The sequence below is a fragment of the Acanthaster planci genome, linkage group LG07, assembly GCF_054643075.1.
Source record: "Acanthaster planci isolate LZ-2023a linkage group LG07, COTS_SCS, whole genome shotgun sequence".
Taxonomy (NCBI): Eukaryota; Metazoa; Echinodermata; class Asteroidea; order Valvatida; family Acanthasteridae; genus Acanthaster; species Acanthaster planci.
This window is the reverse complement of record NC_141783.1, coordinates 1,117,802-1,130,865: the sequence shown is the minus strand read 5'-3', so window position 1 is coordinate 1,130,865 and position 13,064 is coordinate 1,117,802. Positions and strand designations below refer to the sequence as shown.

The window sequence follows — 13,064 nt, the reverse complement described above, 5'->3', positions numbered from 1 at the left end:
TGGCTACTACATGCTACATGTGGAGTGTACAGCGTAAGTGCAGTGGGCGTGGTTTAAACTACAGTGACGTCACACTTAATAAGAACCGGATTATCGCACGGCCGCGGCCGGTACCGAGAAATGATTTCTACGATGGCCTTTAAAGCACTTTGTTATGAATAAATATAGATAAACAAAATCATTGTTTTCAGAGGACACAAAATAACCTCATTTTGTGATAATGTAAAATTTGACCTGTAGGTGACTCCATATTTTCCAGTCTCCTCCATAAAGATGCCGCACGCCGAGAGAACGAGATGGGAATAATTTCACCGCGTAATACACTTATTGATCCGGCAAGGATCAAACGACTTCCTTTTTCTCACCAGAACATTACACCAATTTCAATGCCGCAACAATTTTGACATTCATCTTATTACTTAAATTAGTGTTTTCAGAAGGAATGATAAATATGTGGGTCTCGCAAACTTCGTTTTTAGTGGGCTCATTCTTTTATTGGTGTCTAAAACAACTATCATTGAAAGTGTTTACTTTCTGAGTTTTAATTCCCCAGGAGTTATAACCATCTCATCAGACCTAAACTATTTTATTCAAAATAACGTTGAAATTCTGTGTATCCCTTGTCAAATTCTTAAAACTGTATGAGAAAGCAATTTAAAAAAATGGAGAATTATAATGCCGACGTAATCATTCCCCACTACTTGCCCAAGAGAGAAAAATTTCGACTAATGCAAGTCTATTCTAATTGAGATTGAGGGTGAGCCCAATGCAGATCAAAAGTTTCTCAACGCAGAAGCTCTCATTTTGACTCCAAAAAATACTTTCGCAGTTTATGTGTCTTTAGACACCTTAGGCCACTTTGGAAATGACACATGGGAACCCAGTATATATCCAAGGGAAGGGCGGCGTTAGAAAAACGAGGACAGACGGTAGGTAATGACAGACGCGGTGAAGGAAATTTACAAATTTCTGAAAAATTACGTTTTTTTATGAAACAAATCCTCAGGCCATAATTTATTGATTCCTTAGTTGACCATTTACGATCGGGAACTCACTAGCAACACAGAATTCGAAATTTCTGACACCGCGATAATGGAATTAGCGCGACAAGAATGGAACCGAGTATACTTTCAATCTGTCAGCCGTATGACAGCTTGACCAAATACAACACCGCTCATATCTTACCTACTTGTTTTCCAGTGACCCACAGATGAAAGCCACACTGTGATTGGCCCAATGTGCTACATTCTAATAACAATCATTTAGCTCGGCTTTCATTTTGATGGCGTCATTATTCATGTAAAAACCATATAGTACTGGAAGTAGAACATCACCATGGTGACATGGCGTGATGAAAGCAAACGGGGCTTTTATTAACATACTCATTTCCGGCCTATTGAGTACGGAAACAAACAGGTCATTGTGTCCTACTAAGGACTATAAGCTCAACTGAGGATACTCACTCAGAGTCTTGATAGCCAGCCATTGGAATTAATTGTGAAATTGGCAGGGTCGTAACGGCCAGGTGGAAAGGAATTCATGGGGAATGCCCAACTTCCCGAAACTAAGGATAGATTGGGAAGTGAAGCGACGCAAAGACTGCCTTCCAGAAGTTTGGGAGACACATCGCAGATTTGTGAGTCATTAATGCGGTGAGGAGTTTTAAATGTGCAGCTTTTCGTAAAGCTAATAGGATCACAGTCATAACTACAAAGCAGACATAATCTGAAGCCCGGGTTCTCTCACATTGTGGGCCCTACCCACAAACAATCTCAGATCGTCTTAACATGATTGATCCTCTGCCTTGGGATTACTCCCAGACCTTAATCTAACCTTACAGTGAGTCATCGAAGAGTTGACATTGAGAAACGATTATTAAGCCTTGGTATTGTCATTCAATATTCTACTTTAAAATAACGACACAAAACATCCTAAACTTGTTTACTTCTTTACATTGCCATACAGTCCCTTACTGCGAGGAAGTTGCCGCCATATTTGGAGCGCGACACCATTTTATTAAACTTTTCCTCACTGACCCTAGACTAGCTCTTTGTACCTTCTTTGGGCCAGACTACCCATCCACTTACCGACTGAATGGGCCCCATTTCTGGAAGGTGCCCGGGATGCTATCGTGAACGGCTGGGCCAACACCGTGAATCCAACCTGGACCAGGACAGTGGCCAAACCGGCGGCTGGAGGCGTCCTGTCCACCGCCATCATAGTAGCTGTACTTCTGTGTCGTCTTCGTTTTTAGCTGATATCTCCACATTCTCCTGTATTGTATAAAAAGAAAGGTTTCTGTTAATGCAAATAGCTCAGAGCATTCAGTCTAAGGTCAGTGTGTGCCGGTTAGTCAACTCTCTACGGAAAGTGGACGAAGTCAACAAAATGATTACATGGATAGGCAGACCGTATGGACGTGAGCCAGAGTGTAACCTTCGGTTGACGTCTATCGGCCACGTTACTTTTGAGGATATTGACATCGATCTGTACGCTGCAAGTTTAGACTTAAGCAGATACTGAAAACAGGCTGTAAGCGAAATAAGTCTGAAAGCGATTAGAAATTCAGTGACTCAGACGACTGTGGATATATCTCTATGCCCCGTTCCGAAATCCTGTAATCTTAACCCTAAAAGAGCCGGGTCATTTTTGTCCCATCTCACAGCGCCGGTGGAGGGGGGAATTCGCTCCCCCCAAGAATGCAGCCATGCCTTGCTTGATTTTATTTAAAACGGTAATGTAGACCGTGCCAGCCCGCGTGCATTGAGCAACCGCAGTGGAAAAAGTCTACATTTCTGGCTGACCCGTCTCGGCAAAATGCGCGCCGTGTAAGAACTGTCGGTTCAGTTGTCGCAAAATTGGTGCCAAAATGGCTGCAAAGTGTTACCTTAGAAACTTGGAAATTGCAGTATAAATTATTTTAAAATTCCTGATAATCTTCCAGTCTGAGGTCTGACACCTGACTTTGAGAATAACCGAATTCGCTCTCAAATGTTTGCAATAGTGGAATGCAATCAATTTATTGAAGTACAGTGCGAGTCATAGATAAAATACACGTTTACTGTTAATTAAGACAATAGTTTATGAAAAAGAGTTCATTTATATTTTGGCAGATATATGCAAATGGTCAAAGAAAATGTTGGAAACTTTCGTGAATAAATTAACATCATTTTTTACAATTAAAACATAAAAAAGTCACTTAACCATATAATTTATACTATAAAAATAAAACTTTAAATGAAAACGAGTACATATATTTTGACAGATGTATGCCAACGGACAAACAAAATGTCAGAAATTGTCATGAATAAATTAACACATTTTTTACAATGAAAAAATTCAAAAATCACTTTTCAAAATTAGATTTAAAATGGTTGACAAAAATTGCTCGGGATAGGTCAGGGTAGGCAAGAAGTCATGAAAACCAACATTCAATGGATCCAAAATGACCTCTTAAAAATAATAAACCGACATGCCAAAACATACACCGTACACATGTACAACATGGCTGCACATATCGTTGCACCCACCCAAATGCAGCACCCATTTTGTCAACAAACCTGGGTAGGATATTGCCACAATTCTGAGGCTTTGGACCAGGAAAAACAAACACCCCCACTCCTGATATCCAGGCCACACCAATTCAGTCCGGTCTCAATGTACACCACACTCACTCATATAACGAAATTCTGTACCAAAAGCAAATCTGCAGTCATTGTTTTGTTCCAGTGCCTTAATTACAAGGTTGTGGTCAAGATATAACAAGACAATCTAGCTAACACCACCAACCCTGGTTTAATGGGATTTGTGACAAATCGTGTCACATATTTAACAAAGATCCAAGCACTCTTGAATGGCTAAATTTACATCGCATTACTACATTTTCGTGCACAACGGCAGCTCATTAATAAAGCAAAGCTTACTGCATTTGAGGTACAGACAACTTCGGAAAACTACTGCTCAACTTGCTTTTTACACAAACTGTACACATGAGAGACATGTATGGTCCGATCTTGGACATGTCAATGCCATCGCCACCATCAAGCGGTGTGTACATATGAAGACAAAACAGTGGAAATGGAGTAGCAGCTTTTATGCAGATATTTATGTAATCACAGTTGAAAAACGAATACACAAACACTTTTTTGGCTTAAGATAGAATCTATTTAGAGGCTAAGCAGAACAATGTCAATAAATGCACGGTACTTGTGGAAATACAGGGGAGGGGCGGAGCCAGCAGGTTAGCAGGGCTGGGAAAAAATATGAGATTTGTGTGATCAGTGAAATCAGGAAAAAGATGCATTTTATGACATTTATGTCATTTTAAATGTCTTACATTATGATTGCTTGTCCTGAAGTTTCATGTGAAAATTCCACATCAGAACGTGAACCATGAGAAAGATAATATCATTTTCCCGGCATTTAGTTTTAGGTTTTGGAGCTGCGAATAGCCTCGTCTTTTTTAGTAGTTGACAACATGTGCTCAGTCAATAAAAAATATCCTGAAATCTTCCGGTCACGTTTGCAATGAACCTTATCTCCAACAGGTAAGGCCATTTCAAAACGGTGAAAGCAAAAATGGAGTACATGAAGGAATCAAGTGTCAAGATCCCTCCCCATTTACTCTTATCTTTAAAAATTCAATGAATAGTATTTTTTAATATTTCAGAACTTTGAAAACACAAGAAACATTAAAAAAAAAATCTATGTGGCAAGAGTGTAGCAACACCTGTACAATTATACATCAATGATATTTTTTGACAAAACTGTAAACCTAAAAAATAAAACCTAGTTCTTTAACCTTAAACAAGAGCTGCATTACGGTTGAGAACCCGTTTCAAACATTGAAAATATAACTGTGATAGAATAACAGATTCACTGGTCCCCGGTGTTCCCATATCTAATGCACATAATGAATGGATACCATTCACCTGAATTAACACAATTCATCTAGGTGTGAATGGGACAAACAGATGGGTCAAAGGTCATCAAACTATTAACCTGTTGTGATTTATGAAGCAAAAGTCAAACTTTTGATGAACTCCAACACCATGGTCTTTTGACCCAAGTGTCTAAAATTTGGTCGTAGGTGAGTCCACATTACTTCCCTCAGTAATCAATGAAACATACACTGATTTGTCATAAAATGACCAAAGATATTTCAAAAACTACTACCGAGTTTATCTACATCAAACCTACCAGAAATCCAGTACATCCAAGATGTTGGCAGTGTTTCGACTGAGTCCAAGGCTGAACGACCTGAGAAGTGTTAATTTTCCTGGGCTTAGTGTTTCATTTACACTCAACAAGGATGAATGTGTCAGTGTCTATTGCAAAGCATGGATTAGAGTCACTTTCTCAAACTTCCTATGAAAAACGCCCACAAAGACAGGGGTGCCAAATTTACCTGAGAAAGGGGCATTGCATCCAATGCTGGCCCAGGACAGCACTGGGCTTGATTGTGATGAGGCTATCTTAGTGTGCTAGGACAAATTTTCCTTTTTTCCCGTGGTCCAATCAGCAATGATTTCAAGAATCAGTATGTCTGTATGTTGGTTGTAATTCTCACAGATCACTCAAGACTAAAAACTTGATAGTCAAATCCAACATTTACAGGTGCGCGGTCAGTGACCACTCTTTGAAAGTGTTGAAGCCGACATTTCAAATGACAAACACAACATTGTAGATTTGAAATTCAGCATTTTAACTGTTAATTCAGCATTTGAAATGGTGATATCAAAACAGCAAGGGGAAAAATGTTGAATTAATTCTGAAACTGTTGGATAAGGGTATTTGAAATGCAAGCTTACAACATTTAAAATGTTGGATTTAACGCTGACAAAGAGTTACTGTTTTAACACTTTCAGTTCTTAGCGTCTTTAGAATGATTGTCTCAAACTGCCCCCTTCCTTCCAATTTGAAAACTGTTTAGCCACCGCTGATTTCGGAGTACTTTCCCCGACAAAAGTTAGCTCACAATCAGTGGATGGTATTCATGGAGGGCCATTTCAGTCAGGTTTCCCAATGTGGTATATTCATTTGAAAGCAATGAATTTCAAGAACCAGATAAATTCTACGATTTCATTCCCACTCCCAAAAGCACCTGGTTCCATCCCTATAAGGGTTTCAAATTTATACATTCAGAAATACGACAGAAATTGGGTACCCTACGAATACAGTCTGATGACCTGATGTCAGAGTTCATCGCATCCGTAGTATAATGGCCATGGGGCGGTATAACATGTTTGCTATGGAGGCCTCAGGGTACCAGTTACAGGCATTTCAGATAGTGGTGTCATTGTCCACGGCAGTCAACTGTCAGCCGACCACATCCAAGAGAGACTGAGGTAGGATTTCAACCTGCGTCGGCATTCCCCCCTCTACCCTGTGCACCGCCGTGAGAAGGTTACACTGCAACTGGCTGGTTGCTTCCACCGTCAGGTTTCTTGGTTGGGTTGGCTGCATCCTCGTAGGTTGGTGGGGGTGCAACAGGCTCAGCTGGTAGATCAGACTTGGACATATCAGGACCCCTTCAAAAGATATGGAAATGAAATGATCAGCATGGAAGAGCATGCACCAGACAGCCACTCTATGCAGAAAGTGGTAGACTGTTTCAATGGTGTAATTTCCCTCAAATGCCTACCAATCCAGCGCTTCCACTGCAATGACCGAGTAGTGATTACAGCATGTCCAGGTGGTAACTAGACATTATCGGGGTTGTACTTTTGTATCAAATCGAAAATCCATAAGCTTTTTCAAATACAAACTCTTCAACTTATGTACATATAATTTCGAATTAATTAATTTCTAAAAGTAGTATCAGGTGACTAGTTTGACTTTGTGGCGGCTTGGCCACCAATGGCAAGCTTTGAGTGGGTCACCTATGAATGTTCCTCAGAGCAACTTACGGCTGTGGATAGGGAATTGTTGCTGGATACTGCTGAGGTTCTGGCTGGAAGCCTGGCTGGGCCTGGGGTTGGTAGGCCACCTGTCCCCCTGGTCCATACACGATAGTTGCCCCGGGACCCTGTGGGTGAATGATGGGGGGTGCTCCTGGCTGCTGGGGCTGTACTATGGGCGGTGCGCCCGGCTGGCTGTACTCCATCGTGGTCACCCCAGCTGCCTGCTGGTTGACGATAGCCTGCTGTTGCTGCATGCGGATCTTCCGGCAGAAAACGACACAGGCAATCATCAAAGCCACTCCCCCAACCAACAAGAGGCACCCCATGACGCCCACACCGGTGAAGGCGCTGAAGCCAAACGACACCATCATGGTACCGCTGAAGAGACAGAAAAAACAAAACATGCCGAGGCAGGCGGGCAGCGCCATGGGATTGTTGGCTTGTGTTGCTATGGCTGGGCCACCCACCACCTGGCCTGTGGCTGACACGGGGGCATGGTGGTGGATGTTGTGGTGGTGATGGTATCCATGGTGCACGGGCATCCCCCTGATAATTGATATTGTGCAGTCTCTACTCACTCTATTTCACGGTCGCTGGAAAAGAACAGGGAACATGTACATGTGTACAAATTCAGTAAGGCTATTGTAAAAGCAATCAGACCCGACAAAAGAAGGCAAAATTAGGGACCTACAAGTAGCTACTATACAGTCACAGACATTACACTTCAATATTCACACTATGACTCAGACATGGCAGATCCACTCACTTGGTCCAACCTTTTAATGTGCATGGACCACGCTAGCCCAAAGAAATGTTTGCCCATCATATATGCCTCATTCTGAGAGTGAGGTTTTCAAAACATTCTCGTATTACTGCTCTTGGGAATCTTGCGAGTGGCAAGGAGGAAGTGCCGATGGCGTACATTGCCAAGTCATGTAAGTGTTGCAATCCTTTCATTTGGCAAATCTCTGCAAGTCTTGGCCCTTCCTCCTTTGCCCAAAGTGGTCAAGAATTTCACGCTTTCTCTTCATAGGCCTGCTCCACAAACTGACTGTCTAGGCCTAAACTCGAACAGGCTAATTGAAGCAAACAAAACAGGAGTCAACACCGCAATGGCATGATGAGGCCAATTTCCTGTTCTGTTGCCATGTTGACAGTCCCCCCCCCAAGTAAGTGAACAAAGCTGAGGTGGGAACAAATTGTCTACAACAAAAACAATCACGAGCGTCCATTTGCCAAACGTTACACAACAATGTTGTCATTCATTTATCCCCCCAGTTAAATCTTCTGAGCATGTGCACATGAAACGTGATAAATGCTTCTGGCCAATGTCTAGTCTGAGTAACAGAAGGGAGAACTACATTTTAACTTTTTGGATTCACCTTGGTACATGTAGATGACTATGACATCATGCTCGATAACCGTAAGGTTGATGTGAAAAGTGGGTGGGGTTTTGGATTTTGAGGGAAATAACAAGGGAAACTGTGAGTGTCTTAACACATGACACGTGTGGTGGATTCAAATTTGTATAAGCCATATCGCTTAAATACTGCAAGAGTGATTTTGCACAATAGGCCTTGTATAAATGCATCATGGGAAGGAAAACGGGACAAACATTGCCTCTTTTCTCTTCCCGCAATGCCTTTCCACAGTGCATGGTGCAAAATCAGCAATGCAGCATTAATATTAGCGATAAGACTAATGGCTGGTTAGTCAGTATAAAAGTTACATTTTCTCACAATTTATAATTGGAAATTTAAAAAAATATGGTCAGCACAATAAAGAGAGCATTGCCTTTGTTCCGGGGGGGGGGACTGACCAGTTTTACAAGATCAAAATGGGTCCTTCCTAAGCTTGTTCCAAGAAAATACTATTTATTACAGAACAAACGTGCATGACGGTACAGTCCCCAGGTCCCTGATTTCGCCACTTACTGTGAAAACCAATGAGACTTGACAGTGGATGGCGAAATCATGGAGCTCGCGGCTATACGGTCACGCACATTAAGCATGTAAAGCGAGAAACGACAACGCACGCTGCCCCCAGAACTGTGGGGTCCGACGTCCGCTCCTCTCCCGTCCCACGAGGGAGAGGGGCAGACGTCGGCCCCCAAAGTTGTGGGGGTAAACGCACGCAAGTGTCACGTCCATACCTCTGACTGAGCGCACAGGGTGCAGGCCGTGCGCTAGTACAAAAGTAGAGCTAGGGATCCTAGTATTGAGTAGTAAGGACTGTCAAATCAAAGAGCAAGGACTATGGTCAAATACTCACTTTATGATCAGCACAAGACACACTGAGCAGGTCACGAGTGGATTTTTTTTTTCCAAAGATCGTACAACGAGCAAAATGCTCCCATTTAACGCCGGCGCTAAATATACGATCTTTGGTTTTCTCGAAGTTTAGGATCCGCCTATGCGATAGCGCCCTCTTTCGGTGGTACGAAGCCCTTCAGTTTTTGCTGGGGTCGGCTTCGTGTGGTTAAGGAAGCTTGAGCAAAATGCTCCTTTTTCTCCGATTAGGATAACTCCTTCAAGCTGGATTTTTGATGATGATTCCCTGGACTGTTCCTGTTCATTTTCCCGCGGGTAACCTTGACCTCAAAACGCCTCTGAAACTGTTTTTCAGAGAGGGGGAAACATTGTGTGAAGTGTGCGAGTCCACACTACGCCATCGCACCCTATATTATGCGGACTTCTTTTGTGTAGAGGTCCACACTATGTATGCCACGCCTACACAGTGAGAACAAAGGAATGTCCACACTTTATATGTAAAACAGGTATGCGTGAGTTGGCCCGAGCTTCGCCTACCTTTGATTTTCACACTGGCTCTGATGCCCATGGAAGTCATGCAATACCATCGGCATCAAGCGTACATGTTAAAAAGTCGAGCATATTTTGTCGACGTTCATGTTTAAGAGATACATTTTGTCCAAGCTCATTTTGACGAGATAATTTAGAGAAGATAATTCGTAAATTGTTCTTTTCCATCTGTTAGCCTGCTCCACTAGTCAGTGGCTCGAGTCCCCACCTACATACTAAACGGGTAACAACATTATGGTTTGAAAGGGATGAGAAATGGATGGATAACAGCAACGGAACTCGCATTAGCCCCTGGCGGGAGAGGCAAGCGACTTTCCTGGCTCTACTAGAAATCGTTTCCCATAGGAGGTACGATGTATTGTGCTGTCGTTTAAAGCTACGTATTTGACTTGTGCTTTATTTGGGGTGCTTTTCATCGTTAATTTGGAGTACGTTATGGGTCCTCGATCATGAAAATGAACCCCAAACCTTATCAATAAGTAAGACAAATATCATGATAAATCCGAGGGTTTTTTCGATGCTATCCAGTTCGTAAGTGTGACGCCACTTCAGTTGAAACCACGCCCACTGCACATGCACGGCACATAGGGTTACATGCATTGATCACCGTACGGAACCGGAAGTTAACGCACAATTTCAACGATCGTACAATGCGGGGAGCCTGCAAATTGTGGCGTGTCCGCCTTTGTGACGAAGTCACTTACGAACCGGATAAATACGGACATGATGGAACCGTGGAACTGGAAGGTAACGCATGACATTGGTGTTCGTCCATTGGTCCAATAGACCAGTTCACTTTCTGGTGTGAGCGGGATTTTTGGAGAGCAAGATATAAAGTTGAATAATTTCGTTCGAAGCTCACGAGGGCTGCGAAAAAAATCAGTCGGGGTTCCGTTCTAGCTAGTGAGTTTTAAAACAAATTGTACGATACGTTAAGGTACCATCCACCATTCTAAGGTCGACGATGTAACTGGCGGAACATACCGAAACAATCTCGCCCTACGTTCAGCCCACGATTCAGCGTTCGGAGAGAAAGCGAAGACCGTGCCTTTTATTTAGTGCAGTGTAAAATCCTTGTAGACCAGAAAGTAACAGCCGTAATGATTTCAGAATGTTTTCCCAAGACGAAAGTGAAAAAGTGCAAAACCTGAGAGAAAAGTGACGTTGGAATTTGTGCCCCCGTACATTTTCAATGGGCCGCTCAAGCTTTTGGCCTCCCATGCAAATTATGCGCATGCGCACATAAATGAGAGTTTGTAACCCACTCTGTAAGAATGAGTCACAAGTCTCTGGAGCTACTTTTGAGTTTTACTTTGAATTAGATTGAGGAATTTGAACTTTTTCTTTTGATACGTCACTCAATTTGGTACATTGAAAATGGACGTCGTGTAGATGTTAAAATGTTGAGGATTCCTATTGCTTCAACACCGTGCAGGGTTCTTAAAGGCCTTTAACTCAAAAGTGGCTCTGGAGACATGTGACTCATTTTAACAGAGCAAATCACATTTATTAGTGGAATCGCCTATGGGAGCCTGCAAACAGTGGTGCGAAGTGACTTCATGTACATGTACATGTAGCCTACATGTACTTGAACAGCACAAAAATGTGTGTAAATTGTTTAAAGGCATTAACACGCGTACGTACTCCATTCGTTTGCACTACACTTTCTGGTTCACAGTAACGTCACACTTAGGTACTATATACGCAAGATGTATAAGCAAGTATATACGATTAATTAAGGAACAGTTATCCACAGTTTGACTAACTGTGATCAAGCGCATGCTTGTCGAACGATCATACAATGGTTGGATCGGTCTAGTCAACTTTTCGCGACCAGCCTATCGAGGTTGGTCGCATCGTTGGTCGAAACCGTTTTTAACAGCACAGTGCAGACAGGACCAGTTATAAGAAAATGCTTGAAAAACAGTCCACGTAGGTCACGAGTAAACGACCATTTTCACTTTTATTATTGTGATTTTGCCCGTCCTGTGGCCACCTTCAAGTTTTTACCCCTTTGGCCTTATAAGATGACAACGCCTTAACAAGGGTGGCTCAAACTTCAACTTCACTGCACATGCGCTACGTATGTAACAAACAAACCACCAGTGGGCCTCGATCGAATTCGCCCCATGTCTGCGGATGCTGGACTTCTTGAAGGGGTTCACGTATCACCCCATTGCAGACATTGAGACTCAGACAGGTTGCCCATGATGAGCTAGTGGAAAACATTGAAGAGCAAGAACCTCCTTATATTACATGGGTTAAGTTTTAACGAACATCAACTTGATGGAAACACAGCAACCTATTATATAAATATAAAACAAACATAGTGAGTGCTTTTTCAAGGGAAGTAGAGAGAAAATAATAGTTATAAAAGCAAGATCTGGTAAGCATTGCAGGGTTTTGGAATTGTCGTTTCAGTCAATAAAAAACTACAGCATCAATTTGAAATCCACAGATGATTTGACAGACGAGCTCTACATGCACGCCAGGCCGACGCGCCGTGCCCTGCTTAACTAGGAACTTGTCTCATCCAAGATAATTGTTATAGGCCATGGCATTATCATCACGTCACGTTATGGGTCCTTTATCATGGAAATGAAGATCAATATCACATGTAAGACAAATATCATGATAAATTCGAGGTTCCGGTAACCTTAAAAACCAAAACGATTCATCAGCTTCCCTATATATACGTGCAGTTTCAAATGAATCTGTGTGTCCAAGCACAGATTAAAGCAGCCGTCCTGCCATACTCAATAGCAATAAGAATGAATGTATCTTGTGTGTCTATGGTTTATTTATGTGAACTCAGGCCGGGGCCGTGAGCGGCGAGCGCGACCAAGAGAGGGCGCAATTTCCCTAGCAATGGAGGCTAAATTTGAACTGCTCTTTTGCCGGTTTACATGTCCAAACGACAACGTAGTGCGTGCGTTACGGTCGCGTAGCTACCAACCAAATTGAACGCTCCCGACCAACATCGCTCTTTTTCAACCGATGAGGGGGTCTTCCGCTCAAAATGGATACACTGTGCTACCAATTTATTTTTAAGTTCGACACCGCAGTATCACGGCGTTTAGCGCAGTTCGGCTCAGCAAGCTCCAGCTAGACAGGAAATACAGCTGAGCGCTTAATTTCGTCCTTTGCAAGGACTGTGGCACGACACTGCTCTATGTATGTGCTCGGTAACTGCGCAGCGCTGTTGCCGCACTCATTTGAATTCAGTTTGGCACGGCAGTGGCACGGCGTCTTGTCTTGGCTTGAGACGGCAGTGTGTCAAACACACATGTGGCTGGGTCATGGAGGATTCCTCTAGGGTTAAGTGAAACCAAGGATACTTACA

The 13,064-nt window shown here is 42.7% G+C and overlaps 1 protein-coding gene across 2 annotated transcripts; it reads right to left on the bottom strand.

Annotated features, from left to right (window-relative positions):
- Nucleotides 1-6,366: 6,366 nt before the first annotated feature.
- Nucleotides 6,367-9,246, bottom strand: LOC147798501 (uncharacterized). Of its 2 annotated transcripts, none has more exons than XM_022249419.2 (3): nucleotides 9,174-9,246; nucleotides 6,909-7,495; nucleotides 6,367-6,530 (listed from the first exon to the last, which is right to left on the bottom strand). In XM_022249419.2, exons 2-3 carry the CDS (start codon nucleotides 7,442-7,444, stop codon nucleotides 6,407-6,409), a joined length of 660 nt encoding a protein of 219 aa, XP_022105111.2. In that variant the 5' UTR covers nucleotides 7,445-7,495; nucleotides 9,174-9,246; the 3' UTR covers nucleotides 6,367-6,406. The 2 variants fall into 2 exon arrangements, with proteins under 2 accessions (XP_022105111.2, XP_022105112.2); XM_022249420.2 differs by having other exon boundaries at nucleotides 9,055-9,179.
- Nucleotides 9,247-13,064: the final 3,818 nt, after the last annotated feature.

Coding starts and splice junctions, on each gene's coding strand:
- LOC147798501 (XM_022249419.2), bottom strand. CDS start 7,444: ATGCCCGTGCACCATGGATACCATCACCACCACAACATCCACCACCAT. Junction 6,531..6,908: donor ACAATTCCCTATCCACAGCC/GTAAGTTGCTCT, acceptor TATCTTTTGAAG/GGGTCCTGATATGTCCAAGT.